Here is an 18,258-nt window from a genome sequence, read left to right as displayed (position 1 = left end):
GTTAGGTTATGGTTGGACTTCATGATCCTGAGGGTCTCTTCCCCCTGAAATGATTCTATGATTCTAATGACTCTTTGGCTGGGTACATCTGGTGACAGCTGTCACCCTACACGGCCTGGCACACCCAGGCTACTCATTGCCCAGGTATCTGAACCTCCACTCAGACTGTACCTGGAAATGTCCTGTGTGTTCCTATTCCTGCTCCCAGGTCTCTTGGGCTCCTCATCAACCTCCCTCACCTAACTCTGCTGCTCACACAGCCCAGTGATCTCCAGCACAGCTGGGCACCTGCGAGGCAGCCGATCCACTAAGCCTGGTGTGTGTTGGGCCACTTCCAAATGCTCTGCAGAACATCAACAGCTCTTGGGCTGGTCATCGCTGTTTTCCAAAAGTGAGAGTCATGGACTTCTAGCTTGTCGGCACACATTTGAATGTATTGATGTCAAAATGTATTTTGTTGCATCTTCTTGCTATTTCACTTGATTCCTAGGTTTTGTAGATGCAGTGATTGGTGAGTAAATACTGCTAGCTTCAAGAAAAAATTAATGAAGTATTCAGAATATTTACTGCCATGTTATTCTTACCCCCAAATGCTTTAATTTTCAGAGATGTGTGTATTAGACCCATACAATAGCATGAATGAAAAGTTTTAAGAGAACGATATATTAATAACCAAGAGTAACCACAGACAACATTTACTTCTTTCTCCAGAAAAATCAGAGTCTTGTCAAAGCCTGCCCACCTGGGATGGAATTTGATAAGGCTTACTGGTAAGCTTCATCTTCAGGATGAAGGCCCCTGAAACAAGTGGAACAGTCTGGAGCAAGGAAGACAACATAGGTGGAGGAAAATCCAGTTAGGGGATGTGTAAATAGACTGGCATAATCAACTCCACAGGACCTGGTGGGGAAGGACCCACGAGTGCTGAGGGAGCTGGCTGATATCAATGTGAGGCCACTCGTTTGTCTTCAAAAGCTTGTGGTAATCAGGGGAGGTTCCTGAGGGCTGCGAGAAAGCCACTGTCACTGCTATTTCCAAGAAGAGCAAGAAGAAGGTTCCAGTGAACTAAAACCTCACCTCAGTCCCTGGAAAGGGCAAGGAGTGAATCCTCCTGAAATTTCCAAGCACATTAAGGAAAACAAGGTGACTGGGAGCAGTCAGCATGGAATTACGACAGGAAAATCATGCTTGATCAACCTCTTTGCCGTCCACAATGAAATGACTAGCTCACGAGACAAGAAAGTGTGGTGGATATTTATTCTGACTTTAGCAAGGCTTTCAACACTGTGACCTATAATATCATCATTGGTAAACTAGTAGGTATGGGCTGGATAAATGGCCAGTGAGGTGGACTGAAGGAGATGAGCTGAAGATCTTGTGATCAGTGGCACTGAGTCCAGCTGGAGGCCAGTCACTAGTGGTGTACAACCAAGCTTGGTACTGGGGCAGTACTGTTTAACACGTTCATTAATGGCCTGGATGACGGGATAGAGCGCACTCTCAGCAAGTTTTCAGCTGATATGAAATGAGAAACAGTGGCTGATACACCAGAGGGCTGTGCTGCCATTCAGAGGAACCTCAAATGTCTGGAGAAATGGGCTGACAGGAACCTCATGAAATGCAACAAAGAGAAACGTAAAGTCTTGAACATGAAAAAGGAATAACCTCATGTACCAGCACAGGCTGGATGCCGACCAGCAATGAGCTTTTTCGGCAAAAGTAGGTGGCATCCTGCTGGGCTGCATTGGGCAGTGTGTTGCCAGCAGGAGGAGGGAGGCGACCTTTCCCCTCTACTCAGCCCTGGTGACACATCTGGAGTGCTGGGTCCACAGTCCAGCAAAAGGTCACAAAGATGACAAAGGGACTGGAGCAACTGTCGTTAAGTGTGGATAAACATCTGATTCGAGGGAGTGAAGAAGATGGAGCCAGACTCTTCTCAGGGAAAGGATAGTGAAAGGACAGAAGGAAATGGGCACAAATTAAAATACAGAAAAGCATTTAAAGATAAGAAAAATAATTTCCCTGTGAGGGTTGTAGAACACGGTGACAGGTTGCCCAGAGAGGCTGTGGAGTCTCCATCCTTGAAGGTATTCAAACCTGAACTGGACACAGCCCTGAGCAATCTGCTCTAGCTGATCTTGTTCTCTCCAGAGGTCCCTGCCAACCTCAGTGGTTCTGTGACTCTGTGACGTCCTTGTCTAATCACAAATTTATACCGCAAGAACATATAATAACTCTTACCGGAGAGGAATCTGTGTTGCCCCACTGATTTTTCTCTAAAGCCATTGCTCAAGCAAGCTGTGCTCCAAGTCCCTTCTCTGACACACACAATAAACAAAAAGACACAGAGCCTGCCCTGAGGCCCCTTGAATGCTTGGGAGAGTCTTCCACATCCTCAAGAGGTTTTGTGTGAGGTGTACAAAGGGCCTTCACAGCGCTCTGAGTGCTCCAACATTCCCTCAAGCTTTCCCTTGAATGTCCAAGTATCTCCGAGGGAGGTCACGGTTTCATTTAGTCCCCTGTCAGCTGCATGCATCTCTCCTCCTCCTCCTCCTCCTCACCTCTTTGCCTGTGCTGTGAGAGTGCGCAGGTGTGCAGTACGCACTGGCTCAGCTGAAAGCTGGAGTAAGGTTATGTGCTTCCACCTGCCCACCGCAAGGATGGACACCCAGAGTGAGGAATGCCTGGATATGAAACTAAATGTTCAGACCAGCAAGCATCTTTCTTCTGAACTGCTGTGCACATGGAGTCAGTCGGCTGCGTTCGGACTCACCGAATTCATGCAGATCTCCTGTCCGTGTGGTACCACGTGGGACAAGCGATGTCCCAGCCATCAGGAGCTGGGTCCTCTGGGCACGTGCCGGCCAGCCGCATGTCGTGTGCACAGGAGACATTTCTGAGCGGCTGCCAAACCTGGCTGCTGGGTGTCTGGAAATCCGCAGGACGTGAAGTGTATGACTGAGGCACTGAAAATTTTGGGGAAAAGTTTTAAAGGTTCTCCTGTCTGTGCGCCCAGGCGTGCATCCTTGTATCCTCACATACTGTTCTGCTCAGATGGAAAAATGAATTATTCTAAAACCTTCTGAGATTCGGATCACTACAGCACATTAAACAAATGTGGCCTGTTGGAACTGTCTGTCAACTTGGCCAAGTGCTACTCATGAGGAATAACAATTAGGATAACGATACGCAGAAATGTGGTCTTCTTATTTTTAATATGGTACCTGACAAATCCACCAAGGTGTAAGAGTATGTAAAGATCTCCAGTAAAATTCTTCCCTTTTACATTAATTTGATTTATAATAAAGGTTCCTTTTCCTCCTGCTGTCAGTTCCTGCTCATTTTGTCTCACCTATATTTAACTGAAGCCTGAAGGGCTCTCTGTGGGTGGCAGAAGAGGCCATCAGGCTCCCCAAGGAGCAGCACTAAGGACAATTGATTCTGCAAAAGGGAATGGCGGGTGATGCACCCTGCAGTGCTGGGCTGGGAAACCGTTGTCATCTACTTGTCACTCAGGCGCTGGGAAAGTGTTTCCTTTTCTTAAACGTGTTTCGTAATAATTTATCTGAAATGTCGAATGAAGTATGTCATGTATAAAATAATGAAAAAATCTCACTCTAGGCTTAATATTTTGATGATAATCAGGAAAGACCACTCAATTAAAACTCTGCACTGTTGCTAATAAGTTACATAGCTTAAATCCATTGATTATACATATTATTCCTAAACATATTTATGAATTAAAGACCCAGGTTTAAATAGCAGACCTGTTGCTATATGTATTCCATAGCCAGAAACTTTACAAATCTCCCTCCCCCAAACAGGCAATGGTATTCCTAGATTATACATCTCTACTATTCTTGCTATCCCACCGTAATAGTACTTTAATGAGAAAGGCTTTATTTGAGGCATTATGTGATCAGGCCTCAGTCTCACTAAATAGTTCCTTCAAAGGAGATTTGCAAGTGTAAGCCTTAAATTAGCCAAAGAATACATTGGGTAACAAAACTTGATGAGGGAATATGTATGACACACAACAGCTCTCTCAATTTTCTTAAAATGTTAATTTACCTTACACCTGAGTTCGTATTTCAATCGGTAAAATTACAGCATTTCAAATTTTTAATCAAATATAACACTTCTGTACTATACTACAGCAAACAACAGAGTAGGAAAAAGCTCCTGCACTCCCAAAAGGTGGCAAAAAAGTCTCCAAGGTTGTATATGGAGTTGATTTTCAAAGTGCCATCTCTGCTGTAAATCTGGTGACAGAAACTGAATTATGGAGACTTTAAAAAAAAAATTTGCAGAGAAAAGAAAAAGCCACATTCCAGCCCTCCCATCTAGGAGATTAAACCAGAAGTTCAGAAATGACTGAACATATGAGAAGAAAACCATAATTTTAGAGCCTGGCACAACTCAGATTGTGTGTAGCAATCCAAGTCAAAAACAGGTTTTAGGAAACAGGTGCACAAGCTTCCTGGTAGCTGTGATCCTGACCACAGGATGGCACTACTGGGTGTATTTTAGTAAAGGCAGCACACGTTTGCTGTTATATTTTAACTCTCTACTGGCGCAATGTCAGGCGAGCTAACACAAATCGAAGGGTGTGCATCCCCACCGCTGTCTCCAGAAAAGGGCCATGGCTATGTATTTGGTGGAATAAAGATTATCTGCTGGGAGATCTGGTGTTGTGGGTGTCCTATACAGGTGATCACACGTGATAGGCAAACGACAATAAAGCCATGAGTTGGAAATGGCAGAACATTTTCGTGTTGAATGTCCGTATTACAGTGATAAAATCTCCGCTAGAAGTGTGTTTCTTTGAATGCCAAGTCTAATACTACATATTTCTCTTAAATAACTTCATTTTTTCTCCTTTTATGCAACCACTGCCAGTTCCCCTTACCCCCACTAAAAACTCCCTGTGCCACAAGAGGACTATGGCTTGCTTTGGCACTGTTTCCAGCATAACCAAGCGTAAAGTGAATGTAAACGTTAACAAATGGGGTTATTTATATTTTAAATTCATGCGAAGTAGTTAGTATGTGTTACCAGCTGAAAAGATATAGGGTGTTATCCCCATTCTCATGTTAACTGCTGTTTTCTTTGAAATCCCTGATACTGGAGGCTTGTGACAATGAGAATATGCGATTTAACTGTTCTTTATAACAATATCTTCCCTCATGGCTATAGAAAAAAAGTTGAGATTACAATCTTAACATTTAAGGTTCAGTCATATCACAAAGGTCAATGAAAAAGAATGATCACTTATTTAAAACTGCTTCAAGACAAAAAAGCTCCTTGGCTTATCTCCTGTTTTTCACAGTTTGACCCATGGTTATTTTTTCTACTGTAATCTTTTAAAATCATTTAGGGTTGGCAAGACTGTAATCAGCAACATAAGGTACAGAATACTAATGAAATAGGAATTGTGTATTTCCTTTTATATAAAAATTAATATTTTACATATATGCATATTCTTAAGCTGATCTTTATTCTATTAACTTAAATAATTTCTTATGCAATGTGGATTGAATTTGGGCCATAACGTTTCCATCTATTAAAAATAATTAGAGAAATATTTAAGCTTAACTTAACACTTGGGTAAACTGCCTGATGCCAGTATTCCACTTCTCAGTTCAAGAACCCAAGAGACACACTAAAGAGTGATGGCATATGCTCCTCCCTTCTGAAGAGTTTGGGTCAATCCAGAGCATTTCTGGGACAAAATCTTAATATCAGCCTCAGCTGTTGAGAGAATGACAGCATTACTATGAAGTAAGACATTCATGTGACACCTGGGACTTTGGTGAAAAAGCATCTTACGCCTGAAGTCATAAGGACAGTTCAGACTCTAATATTATTTAACCTTTTGCTGAGATTGGTAATGGAGGAGCCAATTACTGCCACAGAGTCAAACTTTCACAGGTATTTAAACACCTATTACATTTGAAAACAACAGGATTTATTTGCCAAAAAATCTTTTGGGATCTGAGCTACAATCAGCTTTGAGATAGGAAGAGATAGATCCTGGCACCTGGAAGATCCAATATTTTTCACATCAAATTCATTCGAGTAGAGCCTATCTCATTCAGACAAACTGTAGAGAATATTTGACTAAACTCTGGCTTTGTGTTGACACAATCGTTCCACATTCGCCCTCCTGCCATGAGTCCCATTTAAAGCAATGTCTTGCTCCAGTTCCCGGCTGATTTGCCCAGTAACCAGAACACCAGTACCAGGAGGCAGCTGCAGTGGCTCCCATGGCAGCAACCTGCAATCCCATGCACTAAAATGTCACCTCTCTTGAGGAAACAGGTATGAGGAATAGGTCAAGAAAAGGAGAAAAGCTCCATCTGACACAAACATAGCTCAACAATCAACAACAATGAGAAGGGAAACAAGAGTGAAGAATGTGAAATGACAGATAAATGGGATTTAGGTGAAGTCCCACACATCTGTCCTTCCTCTATGCGACAGAAGCTCTTCAATGATGTTGTCAGGGCCCCTAGATGGAGTAAGAGTCTCAATGTACACGGCCACTTATCTGTCATCCTTTATTTTACACATACAATCCTTAAAGCTATCCTACAAATCCAAGACAAAATAAGAGTTTCGGGGCAAAATATAGATGAATGAAAGGTGGAAAATTAAACTCGGGGAAGATCAGCACCTTTACAAGAGATGCAGTATGATACTAGTGTTGGCTTCATTTATCAGAAATTGAGTTCAACCTGCTCAAACAATATACACCGACACTGATTCATTCCTTCCTTCGTGCCATAGTAATGTCATTGAGTTCAACAAAGTTACTTTCAATTTACTTTCTGTCAGGAAAGGAGACATTCATCTATCCATCCACGTGAACTGAAGAAAAGGTTGAGCATACACAGAACTTCTCCTGGAATTAGCCCACACTTTGTACAGTAAAGGGCCAAAGACTGCTTGCAAATATCCTGCTAGAAATCCATTGCAGCCAACAACCATATCACACATATAATTCAGCCTGAATTCAGCCTAGCAATGCCTTAATTCAGCACACAGAAAACGGCATCTGTAAAGCCACTGTATATCACAAACATTAACGCCAAGAAGCTGAATGTTCCTTGTATAGAATCCCAGAACTATATTAATAACAATGCACACTGAGGACATTATATTGTGCAGTCTCTTCACACTCATAAAAGCAGGAAATTATTTTTATGGCCAATGTCTTCTGTTCTCACAATTTGTCCTAGCATACACACCGTATGGTATTTTCCACCAAGACTTACAGAAAATGCCCCTGGGTGCAGCTGGTGGGTAAAAATATGAGATAACAGTTAAGCTTCTCTTTGAACATTCTGGGTGTTACGAAGTTGATCTAGACTGTTAGAGGTACATGGACTGACTTTTGATATAACTCTGAAAACAAATGAACATGGGAAAAAAACCCCCACTCTTTGGAAATTACGGGAGGAGAGAATTCTAGAAGGAGAGAATTACAGTAAAAATTATGTCTGACTGTCCTTCTGTGGACTACTACTTCAACCTGAAGAAGCCCACACTTGCTGAGAACAAGGACAGCCAGCACCCTTGCAGTTTTATTTGTGAAAGTTACTGGAAACGGATACTGAAAGGGGACAAGGAAAGGCTGGAGACCATTGGGACCATCTCTGGGAGGCTGCAGCAGAGATCACTGTTTCAGCAGGAAGATGCTGCAGACTGGGCGGTTATGGTGGAAGAAATCTGCATCATGCCTGCTCGTCCTCCAGAGCTGAGTGACAGCATCAAAACCAGGAAAAAGGAAAAATCCTCAGCAAAAATTCCAACTCAGCAGATGCACTGGAGAAGGACGCTTTGAATGCATGCTGCAGCACACAGGGCAAAATACTGCAGCTTCTCAGGAAAACAATTTTCTGCAAGGACATCAAAACAGTCCTTTACTTTCTACAGAAAGCACGTATGGACTGAACTCATGTATAACTCCTCAAGATTTACTGCATTGAGTCCAGGACAGAGGCAGGGCTGGTTCAAGACAATTGACTGAAGCTCCCTAGGAACAAAGGACCATGATCACCAAGCTCACTGACACCTGCTCCAAGGATGACTTCTTGCTTTTTTTTTTTCCCCCCTCTTTTTCACATAAATATGTTGTTATACGGTCAAAAACTAGCGAATGACCAACATGGGACAGGCATGCAAGTGCTGTCATTTATGTGAGTGCAATATGCTTAATGCTCTGGCATATCATGGTGGTGCTCAAGTGACACCCAGCAAAATACCTGAACGGGACAGACCAGAACAACCCAGGGAAAGGGAAGAAAGACTCAAATGTAAGAGAGGGTTTGCCTGAAGAAAGGTGCTTGGAATTTAGAGGATAACAGGAGACAGCAGCCAAGAGAGAATGAGGGTTGCAGAGAAGTCAAAGATAATGCAGATGCCACAGATAATGACATGAAGCTGAAGAAGGGACAGGGAAATGATGAAAGAGACTTAAAAACACAGTTACAGTTTGTGGGGAAAAACGAGAGGGTGAAAGAAGAAAAAGCTCTCATGTGAAGAAGCAGCATCCCTTAGAAGATACGGTGATCCTGTTATCACCAAGGTATCAGTTTGTTTGTATGAGACTATATGTCTGCATATATTTTGTGATTTTCAGACAGTCTAGAAGAGTACTAAGCTAGTAATGATTTATTTTATTTTGTCTGAAGTGTTCATTAGGAGGACCAATGTGAAATAAGATGCACAAATTATGACAGTTTTGGGTAACTACTCAAAAGCATGCCAGACCAAAGGTGACTGATGCCTGTTACCCATAGCAGATGTTCAGAGACATCAGCGGGGAACTGAACGGACTGTCCAACCTTAAACCTGCATCAGAAAAGCCATCAGAAACAGCGCAGTGAATGGCAGTTACAGTAGAGTTCAGGAAGTCAGTAAGAAGAGATTTTCAGCGATGATCCAATTACAAAGCTGTCTGCATCAGGGCAGGGCTGAGCCACCTGCGTAGCAGAGGGCAGCATGTCGGTATACTTGGGACGTGGCCTAGTCTACGTGGCTGTCAACTTCTGACTCAAAGGAAGTCCATTCAATTTCCTCTGCAAAGGGCAAAATAACACCGGCTGACAAATTTCTGCAACTCATTTTTTAACGGGAGCCACTTGGAATCATGGGTGTATTTGAAAAATCAATCTCTAAGCAAATGAAAACTGAGAGTTTAAGATACATAGCCTTGTTTGGTTGACTCTTTTTGACAGTAAAATGAATTCCAAATGCCCACTGATAGTTCTTGTATCAATCTTGTAGGAGACAGACTTGCAGTGGTAGCCTTTACGAGCAAATACTCAGGGACATCTGAGATACCACAACCCCTTTATGGAGTAACAATCCACCTCGTGCTAACATTGAAGAAAAGTCCCTCAATGAATATGCCCAATATACGGGCTATATGTCAGCTCTCTAACAGCTGTGATGATCTGTCAAGCATATTAATAAACTTTTACAGTTAAAAGGAAAAGAAAATCTGAACCCGTTTCCAGCATATTGTGCTGTGAGTGAACACTTAGAGACTAAAATCCTTATGAAGGATTTGTCTGCAGGGAATATGCTAAATCAAGCCCTTTTGAACTTTTGATTAAATAATTGATGCATAATGCAGAATGTATAATATATGCATCCTTTCCCCATAGTTGCCTGGAAACCCATATAGAACAGTACTAGCAGTTCCAGGAGCATTTCGTCTCTAAGTCACTGGTAAAGACAAAGGAATAAAAAAGTTTTAAAAGCCATTAACTCATCTCTCTTTCCATTATTCAAGTACTGCAGGATACCAGAATTAGTAACTTACACGATGGTATCATGACTCTTATAAGATAGAGTGCTTTTGCTTTTTTTAAAGCTATATCTCTTGGAGCCATGTGAATAATGTAATTCACTATAAGTGAACTATAAGACTCAGCTTCCATTAAAATAGAAAACAAAGAACACAAAGAACATATTTCCAGCCTCTATCTTTATGTAACAATATTAAGTAGATCATAGAGTGTCCAAGATGGTCAACAGAGAATAAGAAGTCAAAATGTTTGTTGTTTTTTGGTTTTTTTGGTTTTTTTTCCAAATTATAGGATTTTTAAGCAAATCTCAGAGAATACTGATCACTGGGGGTTTAGAAGAATACAAGAACACCATGATCACAAATTCAAGAGGCAGATTGTTTCAAATTGCAGCCAAGCAGACCTTTTGCACTTCCCGAGCAGGCAACATGGCTTGTCATTCAGCTTGATTGCTCTGTGACCCAGCCTGAATCTACCCTGCGCTTTATTACTTCCAAGATGGAATGAAAAACATGATAAAAACCAACAATGAGAACAGAGCACTAACCATGGAGACCTACAGTGATGACGGATTAAGTTTTTTATTCTAAACAATTCCGTAATCATGATAATTTGGTGGCTGTGTTTCTGATGGTCATCCTGAGAACAAAAGAATGAGGGGCAAGCACAAAATTGCAGAGGCTATACAGTCCTTGAGATGTAAAAGGCCGGGCTGAGAACAAATGCTTCCTCCCCTGACAGGGATCTTCATTCTTGCACACTGACAATACCACCATCAAGCATTTCTTCTGCACCCTGCTTCACTTTAGAGAAAATAAACACTCGCTGAGGCAAAGAAAGAATGGCTTTATACTGTGGTGGCAAGAGGTCTCATTGAAGTAAAGAGAAGCAGTTGTCAGTTCCTAAATCAATTAACGTATAAAGACGAAAGACTTGGTGCTTAAGCATCAACAGGACAGACTGTGACACTTTTGAATATCCTCTAGCTTTGTGTTTAGGGAACTCTTTTGGATATTTAAGATCAGCACAGACTTTGTCATGCAGAAGAGAAAGCTGAACCTGGATCTGTTGACTTCCCCAGGCATTGCATAACACAAAGGGCACAGCACCATTTCCCGTGTGGAATCAAGACTTTCATATCCTTTCCTTTTGCTACAAGTGCCAGATACTGTGACGTTTCATTTTGTGGTGAATGGCATGTTGAATAGGATGGGATAAAATGATATTTTAAGTGTCAGCCCAGTATAGAAAAAAACCAAACCAAACCAAACCCCCAAAAAACAACAACCAAACCAACCCCAAACTCAAACCCTACTAATTTTATTTAGGTCTAATAAAATAATTTTTAACATGTGCTTGCCATGCTGACAGAGGCCAGTAGCCCACATGGGCTGACCTCATCATTTGATACCCAAATTGTCAGCTTCTAGGACAAGACCAGTTTCAGCAGCTCGCTATAGCGTTACAGGGGGTATAAGAGCACAGGCAGGAAAAATTTTAAGAAAATAATCTAAAAATAGTGTGTTTACAATAACTGCCATTCATTCTCAGCGGGAAATTATTCTCTTTCAAGAGGGCGAGAAATTATTCTAACTTAAAACAAATGTAGAAAGGCAGATCAGATCAGGGAGGCACCCAAAAGTGTGTATGGAAATTAAGCTGACATGCCTACACGCCTCAGCTGTGACTACTGAAGCCCAGAGGAGGCAGCAGGAGGAGGAGGAAGAGGAGGAGGAGGAGGAGGCTGCCTTGGACATTCACAAGGTCTCCATCACAGTCATGGCAGCCGTGCTCCCTATGTGCAAACAGCTGCGCTACAACTCGGATAAGACAAAACAATGCAAAAAAAAACCCCCACTCAAACCGAATCACTCACGCAGAACAATATTGAAGAGAGAAACAAAGACGCTGAAACCCTCAGGTGCTGGGATTAAACTGCCAGAGAAACAAGCTCCCTCTTTGCCTGTGTTAATTAAGCCCCATATTACTATCACCAGCATGGCTTTAGATTCAAGCTGTCAACTACCAATGATATATTCCGATCTGGGGAAATCAACAAAATCTGCTTTTTGCAGCCAGAATCATAGCATATAATCTCACAACACATTCAGGAAAAGTTCATCAAGGACAGCAGTAATTTCCAGATGTACAGTTCTATATTAGTGAGTGATGTTTAATTGTATAATGGTTTTGATTACTATATGTTGTTATGTTCTACTCCTGCTGCCACCATAGCCCAGAGGGAATTTGCATGTGAACATGATATTTCATCTTGGTTTTCTGTATAAACAGTTTGGGTTTAATAAATTCACTGAAAACCAAATATGAAAATAAACCAACCACACACTGATCACTGGGGATAATTATAAATAGTGCTTTTCAGTAGTTTCTGAATACTGGTGAATGTTGAGAGACATGTGCAACTGCTGTCATCGGTCCTTCATGCTTCGTTTTACGAAAGCCTATTATGCTTCTGTGTTTGAACGCTACGGATAAACAGCTGTAAATCAACCTTGTCAAGATGGCATTTTCCTGGCAGTAAGGGGAGCTGAGCAGGAGTCTGTACGGTGAGAATGTATATTCCCAAACCTGCTCCAATTGGCACTGGAGGTGAAGTAAAGAACAATACCCTATGTTTGACTTTGTCAGAGCAACATCTGTTTGTAGGGTTTTCAAGTTCTAGGACTGATGCAGACCTCACGGTGCTCACCTGTAGTTTTTCCATCTCCCTCCTTGATTCTTGCAGTGTGCACTATTTAGGGCCACCTTTAGAGCACATTTGGAAAATTTAGATGACGAACAAGTCAGCTACTTGCATTTTGCACATTTTGTACAGTACAGACTGGAATAAACATGTCACGTGTTTGATCAGGTTTCTGCACCTGCTTCCTATCTGCTTTTATTATCCCAAATAATGAAATTTAACCTTGAATGATTAGGGTGCTGCTATTTCCGAGACTATATCCAACACCATGATCCAGTAGAGCAGCCACAGTCAGCTCATACATTCCTGCTTTACATCCTGAAGATGATGTAACCACCAGCAGTGTTTTCTCTTCGGTCTGTCCAGGACTCTTGGCATTCATTTGGAATTACTCGTGCCCAAATCTCAACATCTTCTCAAGACTTCTTTAGTTTTTGTCGGTGGTGGTTTGTTTTTGCTTTTGTTTTTTTACAGAAAAGGAATCTACATCTTGTATTAGCATTTATGACTAAGAGAAGACTACTGCTATTGCAACAGGTCTATTGCTACAGTTCTGTAATGCAATAAGAAAGCAGCCTGCAACCATCTCTTTCTAAAACCACCACATCCTCGAAGGTACCTACATTACCTACAGTGTTTCTCTTTTCATTACTTCCAATTCTAGAAATTGTCAGCAGAAACAGAGAAGCATAAAATGAGTTTATATTCACGGTATGCTAACAAAGCTTCCCAGCCTTTAAGATTCCTGAATGTAGAATTTTGTGCATCTCTTGCTTTTGGGATTTTTGTCACATATTGCATCCCACATTTGGCCACTTAGCAGATTCACAGGTGTGCCAACAATAATTTGTAAATGTTATGTTTATTTATTTGTAGCATTAACATAGGCAAAGGGGAACGCTTAAATTTGAAGGAATTTGTCTTTGAAAAATAACATTACAGCCTTTCCAAATTTATCCACTTATCATTTTCTGAGTTCTTAAGAAGAATTTCTTGCTTTTCTGAAGAATAAAGCTGGGCTGGATTCAATTCTATCCTGTTTGACAAATAATTTATTCTTCCCCCTTTGCTGATTTTATTTAAACTGCCTGTTGGTTTAAATGCCCAGAGAGATTTTTATAAAAGAAATACTTTTCACATGCATAGTAGTTTTCCTAAAGTTTTATAAAATTATCAGAAAGACATATATTTGCAATTTTGAAGACTGTTTGCTAAAATATCTTTAAAGCAGCTTTCCTCTTCTGAAAATGAAATAATTCCATGGAGCAATTAATTTGACTGGCTGTGTTAGTACTTGAAGTGCAACACATATGTAGTAGTATTCTGCTAAATGCTGGTAAACTGTTGACTCCTCTATGGTCTTTGGTCAGATAGTTTAACCAGGTTAAGGAGAAATGCTGCAAGAGAGAATGGCTCTTAGAATAAGAAGGCACCTTTGCCCACTGCACACTGCCTTCTTCACCAGTAAAACCCAGCCGGCTGCTGATGGTTCCAGCAAAATGCCCTTTTGTAGCAAGAGAAGAATTCACAAAGGGAGGCGAGGAGATGAACCTGTGTCTGTGTCTGCATTTGCAACAGCAGAAACAAACAGTGCCCTGCTTGTGATAAGCATAGCGGTCTGTTAAATGATATTCCATGACCGTCTATGCTAATGGACACCTTTGGGTAAAAAAGATGGTGTTGATAAAACCTCTGCTCTGCTTTTCTTGGAACAGCCACTTCTGGCACTCAGAGCAGCTCTCTGCTTCCACCCTCACGCACCTTCAGCCTGGAGCCAAAAGCAGCTTCCTGAAATTTATTAAATCAGCTCTTTAAAAGAAGACCTTAAACACACTCTTTGCAAGCAATTTTCTCCTAGTAATTCTGGGCCGATGTGCCAGAGCAGGGCGGGAGAGCACAGCTGAAAGAAGACAAGGATGGCCTGAGTGACAGGAGGTGCTATGCACTGGGAGTGGACAGAATGCCTTTGAGCTTTTTCTTTTCATACTATCCCTTAGCTAAATGAAACAGCTCAGATGCAGCAGAAAGTTTTTTTTTTTCCCCCATGTGCTTTTTTTTTTTTTTTTCCTCCTGAACTTACTCTTGGGTGATGCATAACGGCAATTTCTGTAGCAAAAAAAAAAGTCCTTGATACGAGCTGGAGGTCTGATATTAACCATTTTGGGGCAGTGTGCAGTTCAGTGGCTCTATGTTTAGAAGCTCTGGTTTGGACAGTCATTGCTTGAAAACACATCACGTGAATGAATTACTTCTTTTCCCACTAATAAGAGAAAGTCACCTGGGAGAGCAGCAGTCTTCCAGAAAGAACCGAAAGAAAACTGTACTTGACAGTGAAAAGACACATGCAATTCAGCCCGCTCCAGATCAACAAGCATTGTTTCTTACGTTGCACCAGAACCTAATTCTTTGGAGGACATTTTTGTTTTAAGTCCTCTCCATTTTTTTCCTTCAGAAGAGATTGATATAGTGTAACTCTTGACCTAAGATCAGCAAATCACTTCTCCAACCAGAAGGCAAGCACTGTCCATGAGTGACTTGGCACAAAAGCTGGCAAACCGAAAACTGAAGGGCATGTGTGTTGGTTCTCTGTGAAGAGAACCAATAGGTCCACAAAAGCAGATCACAGTTGATAAATAAGAGGAACAAAATTAAGATTAACAACTAGTATTTTTAGCCAGCCGGTCACTCCTAACAATGAGGCTCTTGCACCCTTAGGCTTTTTCATTTGCTTTGTATATGGTTATCAAAGCAATTAGTGTTATGACTTGGCTATCACTGTCAGCTTAATTGGATACTTTTGTCACCTCAAACTATTGTATTCAGCTACCACAAAAAAAAGAAGTGAACCTTTTAGCTTCTTAAACATAAAATTAAAACCAAACTAACAAACAAACAGCTGAATGCAACATAATAGTGTCTTTCAACGCATTTCTTTCTGGATGGGAGAAGCCGGCTGCTGGGCAGGTACTAAACCCCTCTTGGGCTTTGTGTCTGGCAGCCTGCTTATAATGTGATACTAATCTTTCCATTCATACTTCATATTTAAAAACATGAGAAAAGTGCTGCAGAAGTGATTGAAAGGCTAGCTCCGTAGCTAACAACCCAATACTCTCCAAAGTCTTTTCTGTCGCAGCTTGGCCTCTCCGCTAAATTTGGACAGCATAAGCTAAACATTTATATAACGCAGATACATGTAGCCACAAAACTAGGAACTCTCTCCCCGGTGGTTAATCTCTATCTACAGTGAGCATTTCTTAAAGTACTTATCACTGTGCGTAGCACAAGTGTAGCCACACTGTCATGCTAGTTTAGATGTGATGACTAAAAAACTTGTTTTCTCTGCATTAGTCCTCTCCTTACTGCTACTGCTGGCAAGGGTTCTCCTGGTTAGGTTTTTATTTTTTTTTAACATAGTTTGGGAAGGTCTGGTAAAACACATAAATCAAACCCCGTCATTCTAAGTATTTTGGTTGGAGAAGAAAGGATACAATCCATTACAGATTTTATATGTATCTCCCTTTTAAAGTTCACAGCCTTTCTCATGCATGTGCTAACAGAAACTGCAGCTGTAAAGGAAGAAAGACTGAATTTCAAAAGAAATGTTAAGAAAGTCACTAATCAAGAGGGAAACATTTTAAGAATGAAGCCTAGACAGAGGAAGACAGCCATGCAGAGATTATGAGCAAGATCACCCTCTTAGAAGAGATGTCTCTAGCTGGCCTGGCACAAAGGGAGCTGACTGAGATTGCACACACTTCGCTGCACCCCAAACAGACAAGGACTGGAACCACCACTTCTCCATGGAGTTGTTATGAAAGCATTTCATTTGCAGGATCTTGCTGGAACCCCCAAATGTTATTTTACAAGAAAATCCAGGAATGTAGTTAACATACATATTAAACAAAGCTGTGGCCTGCATCATGACTCACCTTTATATGACTGAATCACTGGCATGTTTGAGACAAGTTCCTTATATAAAGACGTTAATATTTAAAATCTGCCCAGGCACTCTGATTAGCGCCCTTTGCAATGTCAAATCAAACAGTCCCCATTTGTGAAGGACAGACCAGACAGTGCAGTGGAAAGGTAATAACAACAGCATGCGGAAGAATCACTGACATACTTACAGTTGCATTTCTTCTGAACAAATCTAAGCTTGCATGCTGTTCGGTAGGTGGACAAACGAATACGATCCAGGTCCTGAGCCCCTGGTGGAAGAGAATAACAGCGATATTTGTATGCAATATGACCTGTGCGTGATTTGCTAGCGGGGGAACCAGAGAACAAAGAGGACGCATGAGCTGACTCTGTTTAATAATTTTCAAGGGTCTCTCCTTTGCAGGGAGAGTAGAGAAGGGTGAGGAGAAAAAAAGGGAACGGCAGGAGCTACAGTGTTAAAAGACTTTTATGAAGGAAGGCAAGGAGTAGTCAGCCCTCTGTGTCTGTCACTTTGAAGAGCAATCTGGTCAAGCTGCAGGCTAAAAGACACTCTGGGCAGGCTCCAACAGCAGGGAAAACCTCCATCTAATTTTAATGTTTAACAACAAAGCTCATAACAAATATCTGTGGCTGACATGCCAGATCAGAACAAGGTATTGCCAGCAAACCAAATTAGAAACAACACCATGCCATAATGAAAAGACTGATAGCAGTCTGCAGAAGGGGACAAAAATACCGCAAAGTCTGTGAGGCCTTTCTCCATTTCGCGGAGGTATATCCTCTGCAACGGAGACCTCAAAGGGTCAGGTCTCTGCTTCACGCATGGCTTGGCCCTGGCCGCTCCAACTTAGCGATCTGGCAACATTTCCAAAGCAGCTGCCCAGGAGATGGGGATGAACCCACTGGTGGTGACTTCACACACAAGTGCAGCAGAGAGGGACCGGGATGGGGGCAGAACCTGGCACAGGGTCTTCGGGCCTCCTGCTGCTGTGTGCTACCCATAACACCTCCCCAAACCTCTCAACGTAGATGAGGAGATCGTGATTTAAATCGTTCTCTTTGGCTGGTATGTCTTATATAAAGAAGTGTTGCCTCATAGCCACAATATGGCCTACAAAATGCAAGACTGCTTATTAATTTCACCACACATTTCACGGAAATATACTCAATTAAGTTTTTGCGCATTTGATTTTGCGCTGTGGTTGGCCCTGTAACAGGAGTAAAATCTGTTCTATTCAGTTGGGCAAGGTACCAAGTTACAAAAAACAGAGTTTCTGAAGGAACTGTCCGCATGAAACATACCCAAAGAAGGTACAACCAGGCTGTAAGAGAAGCGGAGTGGAATACGGCCCTTTTCTGCTTTTACACATGCTTGCCGAATGCTTTCTTTAAGATTCACCTTGACATTATTAGAACGGCCACGCAGCTGCCCTGTTGTCCATACGGCCATGTCGGCACCGTTCACCCACACTTTCTTAAGCAATCTGCCATGCTTTCGACCCAAATTTTTCAAATGTGCTCTGACCTCCCCTCTCCTCAGACTCTGCTCTTTTTCTGACCGATTCTCCGACACCATCTTCCCAGGGCTCCCAGTTACGCCCTTTTGCCAGCTGGCTCTCTTAATAGAAAATGTTCCTGGGAGAAGCTACCCATAACTACTTAACACCGGATCTGGAAAGTTAATTTTTTTTTTTTTCATCATACGCTTTATTGTTAAATTACAGAGGTTTTTCTCTTGTCCATTAGTATCTCATTGACAGCTTTTGGAAAACTTCTTTACTGGTAAAAGGGAGGATA

The 18,258-nt window shown here is 41.7% G+C and overlaps 1 protein-coding gene across 13 annotated transcripts in view; it reads right to left on the bottom strand.

Moving 5' to 3' along the window:
• The window catches only part of DTNA (dystrobrevin alpha), a 187,066-nt gene that overhangs the window by 78,642 nt on the left and 90,166 nt on the right, over nt 1-18,258 (bottom strand). For all 13 annotated transcript variants that reach the window (XM_065627641.1, XM_065627642.1, XM_065627637.1 and 10 more), the window contains one exon: nt 16,650-16,730. In XM_065627641.1, coding sequence (XP_065483713.1) covers nt 16,650-16,730 — 81 coding nt within the window. The remainder of the gene's footprint in view (nt 1-16,649; nt 16,731-18,258) is intronic.

Source organism: Caloenas nicobarica, chromosome 2 (assembly GCF_036013445.1).
Source record: "Caloenas nicobarica isolate bCalNic1 chromosome 2, bCalNic1.hap1, whole genome shotgun sequence".
In the NCBI taxonomy this organism is placed as follows: domain Eukaryota; kingdom Metazoa; phylum Chordata; class Aves; order Columbiformes; family Columbidae; genus Caloenas; species Caloenas nicobarica.
Note: the sequence above shows the minus strand (reverse complement) of the source record. Positions and strands in the feature narration are given on the sequence as shown.